Below are 14,583 nucleotides of genomic sequence, written 5' to 3' on the forward strand. Positions count from 1 at the left end.
TCCCTAGGTGATGACGCCCCTCGAGCCACCTCAGTGGGTCTCGAAAGAGTTTTCCAATTCCTCCTCTCCCTAGCTGACTCGGGACTTTCCCATTCATCGTTGAGAGTTTATTTGGCCGCTCTTTCGGCCTACCATGTTCCAGTTGACGGATGTACTTTGTTTTCCCATCCAATTTCAAAACGTTTTTAAAAAGGTTTATTGCATCTCTACCCTCCTGTCAAAACTCCAGTCGCTCCCTGGGACCTTCCTCTAGTTCTCCGCCAGCTCACGAGAAAGCCCTTTGAGCCGCTTGTAACATGCGACCTAAAACTTCTAACATGGAAAACGGCCTTTTTAATTGCTGTCACCTCGGCTAGACGAGTGGGAGAAATATTGGCTTTCCGGCACGATACACCTTACCTGTCCTTTCTGCCAGACGGAGTCCACCTCGTACCAGATATCTCCTTCCTGCCGAAGTTGGTGTCAGAGTTCCACCTGCAGGCGGAGGTCTTCCTCCCTGATTTCTTCCCTAATCCAGCATCAGCGGAGGACAAATTATTACACACTTTAGATGTGAAGCAGGCTCTCCTGTTCTACCTCAATAGAACACACCCAACTAGACAAGACTCGCAACTGTTCATCTCTTACGCGTCAGCACGGCTGGGTACTCGCATCACGGCTCAGCGCCTGTCAAAGTGGATTGTGGGTCTCATCCGTCTATGTTACCTGATCGCCAAACAGCCATTGTCTGGCCCTATCAGGGCTCATTCTACCAGAGCTGTCGCAACTTCCACTGCCTTCCTCCAGGGAATGCCGCTGATGGACATTTGCAAAGCCGCTACATGGGCCACGCCTAACACCTTCATTAGGCACTACGCCCTAGACGTCCGTAAGAACACCAATACCAGCATGGGACGTCACATTCTGTCTTCGGCTACGCAGTAAAGGACCTGCCAGCACCTTCCTCCAGGTAGTCCACTGCTCGCTAATCTCCCATGGGTGTGAAGCACAGAGACCACGTCGAAGATAAACAGGTTGCTTACCTGTAACTGATGATCTTCGAGTGGTCATCTGTGCATTCACACCACCCGCCCTCCTTCCCTGCTGCTGTCAGCTTCTACATTTTTAATAGGGGTTGATTTGCGGCAGTTTGAAGGAACTGGCGGGATGTCCGCGCCCACCCCTCTGGACATGCGCGATGGGGTTCCAGCGCATGCCCGAGGGACTGGGTGCAAAAATCCATTAAAAGAGCTTGCTACAGCACCGATCGATCCAGCGCATGCGCACTAGATCCCATGGGTGGGAATGCACAGATGACCACTCGAAGATCATCAGTTACAGGTAAGCAACCTGTTTTTCCTAAAGCAATGTGACATCACGTCTGATTTTCCCTGGAAGTGACATAAAGCCAAGTGTAATGTTGGTGCCCACCATCTCCCACTGGCAGCCCTAAGTATCCTCACTCAGACAGCATGTGAGAGTGGAGGATATAGAAAAGAGGAGGAATCAGATGATACAATCCCTTCCCCTCTCCTGTTTGAGGCCTTGCAGGCCTTCCACTGTGGAAGAACAAGGGCAATGCAGCCGTGACAAGGAGGATTGTCACACCTACCCTCTTGTTATAGCTTACTTTTTGTCATGCTTATATAATTCTTACCATACTGTAAAGATACCCTTGAGGTGTGTTGACTCTCAATATGGATGTAGTGAATTGTCAGGGGGGAAATATCTCCCTTATACATAAAAGCCGAATGGTGGTGGCACTTTTCTAGAACATTCCACACTCTCCAAAATCAGGTCGCTCTCTATCTGTCATTCAGAGGGTCTCCCTATCCACTGGCTGCTTTGCCTGAGTCCTGCCTCCAACATTCTAAACATTTTGCTGTTCCTCTCCCCCCCATAGCTAGTCAGAACACAGAGGTTATTTGCATATGCAGCCTCATTGGCCTTTGCCTCAGAACACAGAGGTCCTTTGCATATGTGACTTGATTGGCTTTTGCCTCTAACATTTTAAACAGTTTTCCGTTCTGAGGTAAAATGTGTCCAATCTTCAGGTGAGGGCTGGAGATCCCTCAGAATTACAACTGCTTTCCAGATGGCAGAGATCAGTTCCCCTGGACAAAATGGTGGGCTCTGTATCCTTATATGCTGCTGAGGTGGCCCCCGTATGACAGGCAATGTGACGTAGCAGTCAGGGCTTCAGAGCACGGGAGAGGCTGCAGGTGGGTGGGGGGTGGAAAGCTGAAGAGTGGGGGGAAATAAAGGTAGGTTGATGGTTGGCTGGGAAGAAGATAGGGTTGCCAACTCCAGGTGGGAAATTCCTGGAGATGTGAGGGATGGAGCCTGGAGAGGGTGAAGTTTCAGGAAGTGGGACCTCAGACAGGTACAAAGCCATAGACTCCACCATCCAAACCATCCAAACCAACTATTCCCTTCTGGGGAAATTACAACTGCTCTTTAGGTAGCAGGGATCAGTTCCTCTGGAGAAAATGGTGGACTCAGTGTCATTATACCCTGCTGAGGTCGCCACAGCAAATTCACACTGAGTGTCCAAGGCCGGGGCACCCACCCAGAGCCTCTTTCTAGAGGTTGTTGTATTTATTTCCACAACGGGTCTTTTTCCGTGTGTGTGTGTGTGTGTATATATATATATACATATATATATAAATTTGACTTGTATCCCACCCTCCCCGTAAGCGGGCTCATGGCGGCTCACATAAATTCGTACGAATGACCTTATAGCATAACACTATGTCACTTTTTGTCTTTCCCCCCAGAGTCTTGCAAAGCTGAGAGGAAGATTTCTCTTTGACCAAACTATTGGCAGATCCGAACCAGATCTGAGTTGCAGCCCAGCGCACTCTCAGCTCTCCCTTTCTAGGCAAACTTTGGATGCAGGTTCACAGACAGACGTTTCTGGTGATGTAAGTTTTCCAAGCCACCTAAAGGTAGTAAAGGGACAAAAAAAATGTAGAATGTTTTTGAAAGGATTTTGAATCCAATGGCTAGCAAAACATGTTGCTAGTAGAATGGGTAGAACGTTCCACACAGAAATATTTTCCTCATTGAAAAATGGACTGTTGCGCAAGGTAAAATATTCTGTGGTATATGTGAAATTCTGAAGGGTAGATTTCACAGGAATATTTTTAGAGCAATGGAAACTGGACTTCCTCCTTATAACTTTGCTATGGTCTTTCTGATTGCCAAGAAGCTGAGGCAGAAAAAAGCAGTATAAATTATAAACTCCCCCCCAAAAAACATCCTTTATAATGTCTCAGGAGAGAAGGTTTTAAAAATGTGGCCCTTCCTTTGAAGAACTTTGCAAAAACCTGCCATCATGCATTTGAGAATAACTACAAGTATTCAGAAAATGTATTTTAAAAACTTAAATTAGTAGCAGAGGTCTTTTCTCTGAAATGTCAACTATCTTTGTGGTAATTTTAAAACTAAAAATAATTACAAAACCTTCAAAAGCTAATTTAATCAAAAAGGTCCTTGAACAGTGACCTAGAGAGATCACATAATTATCTTACAGTTCTTAGATTTATGTGGATGTTGTTTGTTTTTCCTTTAATGGAGATTGTCAAGGTAAATGAATGTAAAGGTCAAGTTCAAAGCTACCCAGTTTCAGAAAGTGGTGAGCAAATATTTCATCGAAAATGTATTTCTCTACTTCTGACATTGACTGATGGAATTAATGTTTCAGCAACTGAAAGATCTTTGGGATCTCATCGACCTATATGCCAGCCATTGGTTTGCATCCACAAATGTTTTCCAAATGCTGGCATATTCCTTTAAGGTAGTGTGATGAAAGGCTGTGGCAGTGATTGTACTGGGATTTTCTGAGAAGACTCCAAACTTGAATGTGGTTTTTTAGCAGTCTCAATTTCATTGAAGTTCTACTTTGAACTTCATTGATCTCCAGCAAAGTTCTGAGTTCAAAGTAGTAAGCAACAACTTGGGATGAATTAAACGTTGATTCAAAGTGGGCCTTTAACAGAATTGCACCTGCTTTTACTGAATTTTGTCCTGAGGTGATTTTGCAGTTGAAAATGTAAATTCTGCTTGAAAATATTTGAGTAATTACTAGAGTTTGTGCAGAAAACCAATTACTACTATTGTGAAATGTGTTTCTATTTAGTGTTCTTTATCTAGAGAAATTTACGTTAATTTGCGAGTCGCATTCTGCTGTGGGTGTGGGTTTTGTTTTTTTTAAAATAATTTGCGTAATAACCTTGGTGATTCTCTCAACAGGTTGGTGTCAGAAATAGGTCCAATTTAGCTGAAAAGGTCAGGCTGAGTCTTCAGTATGAAGAAGCCAAAAGAAGGTAATGACAGGGTTCATTTCTTTGGTAAAGTGTGAATTGAAATCTGAGTGTATGTAGCTTTGCAACCAATCTCATGCATGCAGTGACATCTACTGGATGCATCTGTAGAAAGATTGTGGAACATTCTTTTTAAGTAAAAAGACTGCTGAACATTCTTATCTTCTTAGACTACACAAATTCTAAACATTGCACTGTTTTGTGAGGGCTGAAAACCTGGGGCTGGCATTGCCAACCTCTAGCTGGGGCCTGGATATCTCTCTCAGAATCACAACTGGTCTCCAGACAACTATCTGGAGTTCTCCTGGATCAAATAGCAGCTTTAAAAGGTGGACATTGTGGGATTATTCCCCACTGAGGCCCCTCTCCGTAAACCCTTTCCTCCTCAGTCTCTACCCCCAAATATTCAGGAATTTCCCAACCCAGAGTTGGCAACCCTAGGTTGGTTGGGTCCAGCCAGCTTTCTCATTCAGTCTCACCCAGTTCTCTTCCTTACCACTGCCCTGTCCCACATGGCTCTTGTCCATAGAGCTGCCCGGATCCCCAGCATCACTTTTTTGCTGGTCAGGGGGTACCCCCCATCCACCCTTTTTCACGAGTGGAAAAAATGGTCGTATTCAAACCATAGAACTATACACAGTTTGCTCAGCGAGCTCAGCAGAAGTGAAATAGTTTCACAGCTCTTCATATGTGAACTAAACGAATATCTCGGGTAAGAAAGTCAGGAATTTATTTGTAAACTCTGTTTTACTGTTTTATACATCAGCTTCTTGAACTCATAGTAAGAGGACCATTAACTGTGCACTTCAGAACTGACTGTATCCAATAGAAGATGATGTTAGTTGAAACAATGTAATGTGTGATTAACAGTGCAATTCTTACGCAATGTTACTCCGGTATAAACCCATTAATTTCAGTAGGGTTAGACCAGAGTGCCCCTGCATAGGCTTGCACTGTTCAGAACAGTGCCTTAGTGGTAATGCTTCAGAATTTTGCCTCTCAATCGTTAACCTGTTTAACATTAAGATGAAATAACCCCATATCTAATTATGCTAGTGTAAGGCTGCAATCACCCACGCCAGAAAATCAGACATAGGCATGAGTGCCCAACAGATCAAAAGGACGTGATCAGACAGCAACATCTGGGAAGCATCCCGCAGCCATCGGCAACCCGCGCAGCTCCACCGCAGAAGTGGAGTAAAAAGACACTGGAGAAAATCCAGGAGTAAACGGGTTGCAATGGGCCACGGACGGAGTTTCCCCTGTCTGATCGCACAAGCACGCTTCCGAACCGTTGGGATGGTCTGATCAGGCTATCCTGGCTTGGTGACGTCTCCCCACCCCCTCTTTGCAAGTATGCACATCATTGCATACCCATAAGGGGCCTTCGGTGCAGAGGTGCAATTCCTCATTTATGCGCATAGGAAACAAATGGCAAAAAAACCTAACTCACTCGCAGTTGCATCTGATCACACAGTGGCGGGCTAAGTCCGCAGCAACAAAGGGCTGTGTGTTCTTGAAACTGCGGTTCAAATTCCTCCAGAGGGAGTAGCTTCACTTCCCCTCCGTTTCAACTGGTGCGTGTGGTTTGAGACTCTTATAACTGCAGTTCTTTGGGGGGCGGGGGTTGGTAAGAACTGTTTCAGTAAATCATTATAATGCCTCCAGTTCCAAAATATATCTTGAAACTGCACTGCTTTTAGTAAAAATAATTTTATTTGTAGAACTGCCCTTGAAATAATGAGAGAAATATTGTCACCTTATTAACATACAGTATTACACAGCATTACTTACAAGCTGAACAGATAAGTTAGTCTCATTCTTAACTGGGAAACGGTGCAACGGTTTGCTATGAATATTTTCAACCCGTGTGAAGCAATTTAACCAAGTGTCAGCTTTCAGCGCCAGCTTTCTGCATACTTGATTATTCAGAACCAGTAGATAATTCTACTGTGGGGTACAAAAAGTCCTCATAAAAATTTATTCTTACCAGTTCTGTAAAATATCTGTGGGCATAATAAATGCCATCTGACTGTAAGGTTTCCCAGCTGTGACAGAATTCTTGACATGTAACTGCATTTGATGCTGAGCCTTGTCCCTGTACAGCCAAGCACATCCTAAGGGGCATCTTATTCCAAGTTTCCTCTTGCTGAAATGGCCTGTTTCCACATTACAAACTAATGATGGAGGAATTTTAGTTCAAGCCACCCCCTTGTCCAAAACTTGGATATAAATGGGGTAAATAAAGTCACCCCAGTTTCTGATTGTTTGTATGTACCTGTCTTGCATTTAATTTTTTAGACAGGGATGCTACTTGTACAGACTTTTCCGTGTTGTCAGTATGTAAGATGTGAAGCAGTCCTAGGCCACAGTCCAGGGAACCAGATATTAACATTGGGCACAAGTAGCCAAGCATGTACCGCACCTGGTATATGAATGTCAAGAAGACAGAGACCAGTATCAAAGAGGGAGGGAGTGCAAGAGAGCTGGGACAGGTGGCCCAGAAGTAGGGTTGTCAGGTCCCTCCTGGCCATTGGTGGGGGTGGGGTGGGGGTTAGGGTTGCCAGCTTCAGATAGGGAAACTCCTGGAGCTTGGGGGATGGAGCTTGGGGAGAACAGGGACCTCAGTGGGTACAGTGCCATAAAATCCACCCTGCAAAGCATCAATTTTCTCCAGGGGAACTGATCTCTGTAGTCTGGAGATGAGCTGTAATTCCAGGCGATCCCCAGGTCCCACCTGAAGGCTGGCACCCCTACCCAGAAGGATCTAGGCAAAAGCCACGGAGTCTACACTTCTTAGAAAGAATCAGAGTTGAAACATGTTGTTAGAATCCACCACAAATGTCTAGGTATCTTAGGCCAGGCTGGAGCCCAGAGCTGTCACACCCTCCAGTGTTCCCTTTTAGTGGGGCTCACCCTGGGAAGAGCCTCAGAAAAAAGGTGAGGAGGGTTTTGGGTTTTCTTGTCAGCACCTGGATCTCTCTCCTGCTCCTGCCAGTGGCCTCTTATTGGATACCTTAGGTGAGATCTCCCAGGGTCCACCTTTTAACGGGGCCCCTTGGAATGGGGCACCTCCAACCTCACCCGCTCCCTCTGCCCCAGGGGCTGCGCTGTCTTCAGACCCCCCCACCCAAGCTGAGCACTCGGTGGGGGCCTGTTTCCCACGGTGCCACCTGCACCACGGCCTGCCTTCCAGCTTTCTCTTCACCACCACCTCCAGCAGCTGCTCTTTCCAGCTGGCCTGGCCCTGGAACTTCCTGCCACAGCAGGCCGGGCTCCTGCAGCTTCTCCTCACTGCCTCTCCTCTCAGGATGGTGAGTGCAGGGATGGGAAGCCCAGCCCCAGACTCATAAATAATTCAGAAAGTTTCAAATCCCCAAATGATTAACTCTGTATGATAAACATCATATGATTAACCCCATGAGGCTTTAGTCCTGTTTTTCAAATAGCCGTCTCTTCTTCTACTCGGCAATCGACTTTTGAAACTCAGAGTTATTTCGAAAGCAGTTTCATTGTGGCCTCGGCAAGGTGCTTTCAAGTAGCAACAAGAGTCCTGATGGCTGCATCAATAGGAACTCTCTGGACTGTGCCTATATTCAACTGACCATCTTTCATGTTAGTTAAACATCGGTTTGATGGTGTCGGGTCCTGGGGCCTGTGTTCGAGGGGGCAGGCTCCTCCCAGGCTCAATCTCTGGCCAGTAGGCTCTGCGGATATGCCTCAGATGATGCAGGAGGAGGGAGGTTAAGAGCACCCTTCTCCCTCTTTCCTGCTCATGGGCTCTCTTTTGGCTTCTCTCTCTTCCACACACTCCATAGAGAGTTCCATGCTCTTCCTCCCTGGCCCGCCTGAAACCTCCCCCTTAAATCCTTCCCTGAAGGGTGGAGCCCCCACCCTCAAAAATGCTGTGCCCAAGGACAGGGCTGTCCTCCAATTGGGTTTCCTCCTGGTAACTCTGTCCCCCACTTCTGCTCTCGGTGTGGGGTGGGGCCAGACAGTTGCTCTGCCTTGGATGGGCCTGTTCCAGCTTTGGGTTCTCCCCACTGCGGTTCCCCTGAGACAACATGGTCTCCTCTCGCCCCACTGGGGCCCTTGACTTGGCTGACGGCATCTGCAGCTGGCCCACTATTTCTCTGCCTGCCGCGGAAGGCCATGTTGCTGCCGTCAGGTTCCTGGCCTCTAGTGTGGATGCCACCTGTTTGTCCGCCACCCCCATTTTCCCCACTGTTTTCGTCCTCCTTGCTGCCTCTCCCCCTAGCTCGGGGTGAAGAGTCCATCCTCCTTCCACTGCCGCAACCCCACCACCCTCGCTGGAGGTGAGTTGTGGGGTGCCAGGTTCACTTTGCGGGGCTTCCCGGTCAGCGGTATGCTGGGTGAGGAGTCTGGGAGGGTCGCCCCTGGATAGACGGTCACTGCATACCATAATAAAGAAAGGACCCCGTCTGTCTCGGTGTCTTAGGCCTGATTTAAATATGACACTGGCAGGAAGGAAGAACTTACTGATGTGATTTTGTACATGCCACATTTCTAATTTAAACAGGGCTGCTACCCACAGGGTCAGCCCTGTTTAGTACTTGGGTGGGAGGCCACCAAGGACGTCCAGGGTTGCTGTGCAGAGGCAGGCAATGGCCAAGCCACCTCTGTTTGTCTCTTGCCTTGAAAACCCTGCGGGGTCACCGTGAGTCAGCTGTGACTTGATGGCACTCTCTGCCACCACTACCCACTACCCACACAAAAACAGCTTGGCGTGCAAAGCCCTTTTGAATATTCAGACATGTAAATTCCCTCTTGCCCACCAGCACCACGTTTGAGTTGAGTTATGAAGTATGGGTAACACAGAAAACACCAGGACACAGGGGGTGGGGGTGATATTTGAACAAGCAGGAGAGAGGTGGAGTTAGGGAAGACGTCACCCAGCGGCAGGGCAAAAATCAGGGTGCAGCGGGGCCCAAGGAAGGATTTGCAAGAGAAGGGGAATGTGGGGAGATTCGCAAGTCAAGCTGACTAAGGTCAGGATCTGTTTATAGTGTATAACACAGTAGAGTGTACAATTTGAAGTAATCGTCCTTTTTCCCTCCCTCATCATTTTAACAAGTTTGTGGTACAATTTCCGTAATGTTTCAAGACACCTCAAATAATACCCTTCAGCATTTACGGAAAAGGTTGTATTGGCCACAACTGACTTTTCCCCCTCTCCAAAGAGACAAGACAGAGAGAGAGAGATAGAAAGAGATCTGCCTTAAAATGAACGTTGATGTTGACAAACTGTGTGTTGCAAGGTGGGCTGAAATCTTTATTCGCAGAGAACAAGTGCAGTGTGAGATGTTGATAATGCCATGTGTATAAAGGGCCTTGACACTGTTAAGAAGATGTTGCACTCAGAGGGTAAGAGGACATTTTAGTGTCCCTGTCCTTGTTATCCTGGGTCCTTTTGATGAGATGGCTAACAAGGGTGCCAATTACGACAGAAGATAACTGTCAACTGTTGTAGAGAGAAAAAGGAGTCCCTGTGAGAGTGCCATCTCATCTTGTAAGTCATTGAACAGCTGTCAAAAGTGCCTGCTTTCAGATAATGCCAAGCCTGGATTAATTTGAACCAGTGACCCAGAGATTAGAGCTTCTGCATTCTATTATCAGTCTTAGGCTATCAATCTGGTTTCTCTTCAGAATGCTCCATATACAGATGTCACAGGAACTACATTGCTTAAAATATATAAGCATTGATTTCACTTCCTCAGCAACGTTTTTGGATTTAAATCCCCCCCCCCAAGTGATTTTGTCACTGTCATCAAAGGGCAAAAGTTCCTATTTAATAAAAACGATTATGTGAAAGAATATAATCTGAGATGTAGAAAGTTCTTTGAAGCTGTTGTTTAGCTGAGGAAAGAATTTCAAGGATTTTAAGGCTGATCAAGGGTGCTGAATAAAACAGTTTTGCTCCTGGTCTGTGACCCAAGAAGATGGGGCAGTCAATGTTTTGCACTAGGGGTTTGCATGAAAAAAATAGGCTTTTAAAAAAATTATTCAGGTCTCTTGGACCTGAAAAACATTGGTATTTCCCGATATTCCTGAATCCCAGTATCAGTATGACATACTGAATTTGGGTAAATAATCGGGAAACCCAAAATTAATTGGAATTTTAAAATGCCTTCTCCCTTCGCTTGCGGAGGCTGTGAGGAATTGGGGGGGGGGGCATTATCCGGCATTCTCTGAGCTCTCAGTGGCATGAGAGGCCTGATTTCTCCCCATCCCCTTTTGTCCCTTTAACTGACTTTCAACTGCTGCTGACATTTTGTTCCTTCTGGAGCATTCATCAGGCTGGGTTTTAAGGATTTTTCTTTTGGCTAATTTACAAAGTCACACTTTTGTGCATATCTAAGGAGTCCAGAGACCCTTAACTTGCCTGACTCTTTCAGCAGGCACAGAACATGATTTTCATTATTCCAGCGAGTTCCAGCCAATTCACTCTCAGAAACAGTGAACTCAAAGTTACGAGTCATATAAATAGCAAACTTAAAATAGTACAAGCAAATAATATTCATGACTCTGTATAACCAAACATTACAGCATTATAAAAAAGGGTCTAGATCCTCTCTCTCTATGGAATGCCTCCCAATTAATTTGGAATCAGACCTTATTTTACGCCTTTCCTCCTATCCCTCTGACAGAGAAAGGTAGTGGCCAAGTTAGTCAAGGACAACTCTCATTGTATCCTAATCACTCCCTTCTGGCCCAGACAGATTTGGTTCCAGGTCCTAGTACACAGATCGAGAGCCATATTTACCCATCTAGCTCAAGCTCCAGACTTATTGAGCATTCAGGGTATATCTCACCCAGAGGTGGGGAGACTGCACCTGAGTGCTTGGTTGAGAACTCCGATGTACAGCCCTTCTCTGAGTCATTAAGATCAGTTCTGCTTAATATTCGTAGGCCTTCGACCATGCTCTCCTGTTCTTACAAATGGAGGTGCTTCACTCTTTGGTCAAGGGACAGGGGAGTCTCCCCTACTAACTGCCTGTTATCTCTAATTTTGGAATATTTATGATCCTTGAAGAATTCAGGTATATCAGTGTCTTCTGTTAAGGTCCATCTAGCAGCAATCTCTGCCTTTCATGTTCAGGTAGAGGGCAGATCTGTCTTCTCTCATGAAGTGTCAAGGAGGTTCCTCAAGGGTCTTAATAATTTGTACCCTCCTAGGACACCCATTGTATGTCAATGGGCTCTGTCCCTTGTGCTCATTCATTTAATGCAACCTCCTTTTGAACCTTCTGGTCATCTGTTCCCTGAATAACCTTTCTTTGAAGAGGTTCTTTCTAGTATCAATTACATCTGCTAGGAGAGTAAGAGAGATCACAGCCCTGATAGCTGACTACTGTTTTATAAAATTTCATTACCAAAAAGTGATTTTAAGACCAGTGTTTGCTTTTTTACCCAAGGTTGTTTCTATATTCCACCTGAGTCAGGATATTTCACTTCCCACCCTCTTCCCATACCCATTGTCTACAGCTGAAAGAAGGCTACGTACATTAGATGTAAAATGTGCTTTATTATTTTATTTAAAGAGGACAGATGAATTTAGAACGGTCCACAATTATTTGTTTGCTTTGCTGGCCCCTCAAAAGGAAAAATAACATCTGCTCAGACAGTATCCAGACGGATTATCTCCACTAAGAGACGAGCCTATGAACTGGCATCGGTAGAGTGTCCTTTACAGATAAGGGCACATTCCACGAGAGCCCAAGCGACATCAGCAGCCTTTTGAAGAGGCATCCCATTATCTGTTATTTGCAGGGCAGCAACCTGATCATCTGCGGACACCTTTGTTAAACACTCCTCTGTAGATGTTAACACAGGAAGGGAGACATCAGTGGGGACAGCAGGTCTGCATTTGATATTCCAGTGAATCGCTTATCCCACTGCCTGGTAAGACAGCTTGCTAGTCTCCCATGTGGGACTGTGCAGAACAACAACAATGAAAACAGTGTTGCACTTACCTCTAACTGTTGTTCATTTAGTTGTCTCTGTGCAGGCCACATCCATCCCTCCTACCCTACTGTGAGCTATTCCTCTGGTGCAAAATATATATATATAGGCTCATGGTGGCAGCTCAGGAGCCCTGAGGGAGTGTGTGGATCCCCTCCCTGGAGCACGTGACTATTGGGCGGGAAAGTGGCTCCAACATTTCCAGTTGGCTCCTCTTGCTCTGTTACCAAGCTAACTAGAAATCTTCCAGTGGCTGGACTGTGTGCATGCACAGTACCCATGTGTTGCCTGCACAGAGACAACTAGATGAACAACAGTTACAGGTAAGTGCAACACTGTTTTCTTCAGGGCAACTGTATACTGGACTAGATGGACCACTGGTCTGATTTGGCAGTGTTCTTCTTATGTTCTTATATGTAATGTGCCAAGGTTGTCCAGTAAGCTTTGTGGCAGAGGGGGGATATGAGAAAAACTCTCCCTAGCTCAGTTCTGACATGAAGGCAAGAAACTGCACTTTTCTTCCAATACATTTACTATTTATCTGTGATTAAATAGATGTCACTTTTAGATTCACTATGTAGTGAAATATTCTAATGACCTAGTTATCATGTGATAATGGCAACTGTCACGAATAGCATGGAAGTCTAAATCAACCATCTGGATAAGGAGCTCTAACATTTAAGATACGGTAAGAGCATACCGTAATGGTGCATATGGTAATGGTGTAAACAGTTTTTCGTTAAATGTGAACCTCAGACCAACCACTGTCTTCTTTTTCTTTTGTGTGGCATTACTGCAAGCTGAACCATGTCCCTCCTCCCCAAACGGGAATTCTTTGGGACACCTAAGTACATGTTGCTCATCCATTCTCTCTCTCTCTTTCTCTCTAAATGTTTTGTGCACTTTCATATTAGCATGGCCAATCTAAAGATTGAACTGTCTAAGCTAGAAAGTGAAGCTTGGCCTGGGGCCCTGGACATTGAGAAGGAGAAACTGATGCTGATTAATGAAAAGGAAGAGCTTCTAAAAGAACTTCAGTTTGTCACCCCATGTAAACGCACTCAAGATGAATTGGAGCATCTGGAAACAGAAAGGAAAAGGCTGGAAGAGGAGCTGTCTGTGAAAAGCACACCGAGCGATGCACTTACAGAACGGTAAGACTTTTATTCCCCCCCACCCCTCTAACATTAAGTACTTCTTTCTTCAGTCTGAGCTGTGTCCTGATGTGCCATTTCCCTTCAACTAGCTGTTCTGGATAGGTTTGAATTAAATTTATTATTAGTCCACTGGGCAGTAGCGCAAGGAGACCTTCACACCGTGACAGAACTCACAGAGTTGGTATTATTCCAAGTTATCTGTTGCTCCACATTTGTGGCCAGCGTGGAAATGCCTGCGCTGGATGCTAAATAGCTGAAGGCAGCCAGCAGCGCTTCAGACGTCATTGACAGGTTTTGGGATAATAGCTGCGACCTGCATAAACTCTGCATTGTAAATGTTATCCTCCTTGCTTCGGAACTGGAACCTCTTAACGTTTGATAGAAATATTATTCCACACAGGTGCCCACATGCAGGGGGAAAGAGGCACTGCTTTTATTTTGAAAGAGGAGACCTGCAAGGACTGAGCTCCTCTCGTTTGCCCTGTAGTCTGCCCTGCCACTTACCAACCTTCCAAAATTGGCAAATAAGTCTGAGAAAGAAGGATGGAGATCTGTGACAGGGGAAAATACGATTCAAGAGTCATAGCTTGAGATCTGTGACAGGGGAAAATACGATTCATATAAGAGTCATAGCTCAATTTCTATTTGTCAGTATTAGCAGTGTACGATTAAGGGCCCAGATACAGGGTAATGAATCTACAGCAGAAGTGGCTGTCCCAACTGCTACCCTCATGCAAAGGTAATTATAAGAAGTTACCTGACTTTTCTGTAACCCTTGCTTGCTGTGCAAGCAAAAAGTGAGTCAATGTGTGATCAAATCTCCAGACCATCAGGCTTTCGTGTGATAATCCCAGCAGGAACTCATTAGCATAATAGGCCACACCCTGACACCACATCTCATTAGCATATTAGGTCGCAGCCCCCTGTTGCAAGAAGTGTGGTCATCCAGCCACACCCACCTTTTGCTTCTTATTCTGTTTACTTTGTTTGTTGTCAAAACCCAGGGCCTTTTTTTGTAGCAGGGACTCCTTTGCATGTTAGGCCACACACCCCTAATGTAGCCAATCCTAATGAGTTTCTGCTGTTGGGTGTAGCCTATTATGCTAATGAGTTCCTGCTGGGTGTGGCCAACTCGGGAG

The 14,583-nt window shown here is 45.6% G+C and overlaps 1 protein-coding gene across 1 annotated transcript in view; it reads left to right on the forward strand.

Annotated features, from left to right (window-relative positions):
- The window catches only part of WWC2 (WW and C2 domain containing 2), a 197,167-nt gene that overhangs the window by 123,950 nt on the left and 58,634 nt on the right, over positions 1 to 14,583 (forward strand). Inside the window, exons 7-9 of the mRNA XM_015426965.1 lie at positions 2,757 to 2,903; positions 4,234 to 4,307; positions 13,202 to 13,441. Of these exons, the coding sequence (XP_015282451.1) occupies positions 2,757 to 2,903; positions 4,234 to 4,307; positions 13,202 to 13,441 (461 nt within the window). The remainder of the gene's footprint in view (positions 1 to 2,756; positions 2,904 to 4,233; positions 4,308 to 13,201; positions 13,442 to 14,583) is intronic.

Source organism: Gekko japonicus, unplaced genomic scaffold, assembly GCF_001447785.1.
Source record: "Gekko japonicus isolate JY-2015 unplaced genomic scaffold, Gekko_japonicus_V1.1 scaffold185, whole genome shotgun sequence".
NCBI classification, from domain to species: domain Eukaryota; kingdom Metazoa; phylum Chordata; class Lepidosauria; order Squamata; family Gekkonidae; genus Gekko; species Gekko japonicus.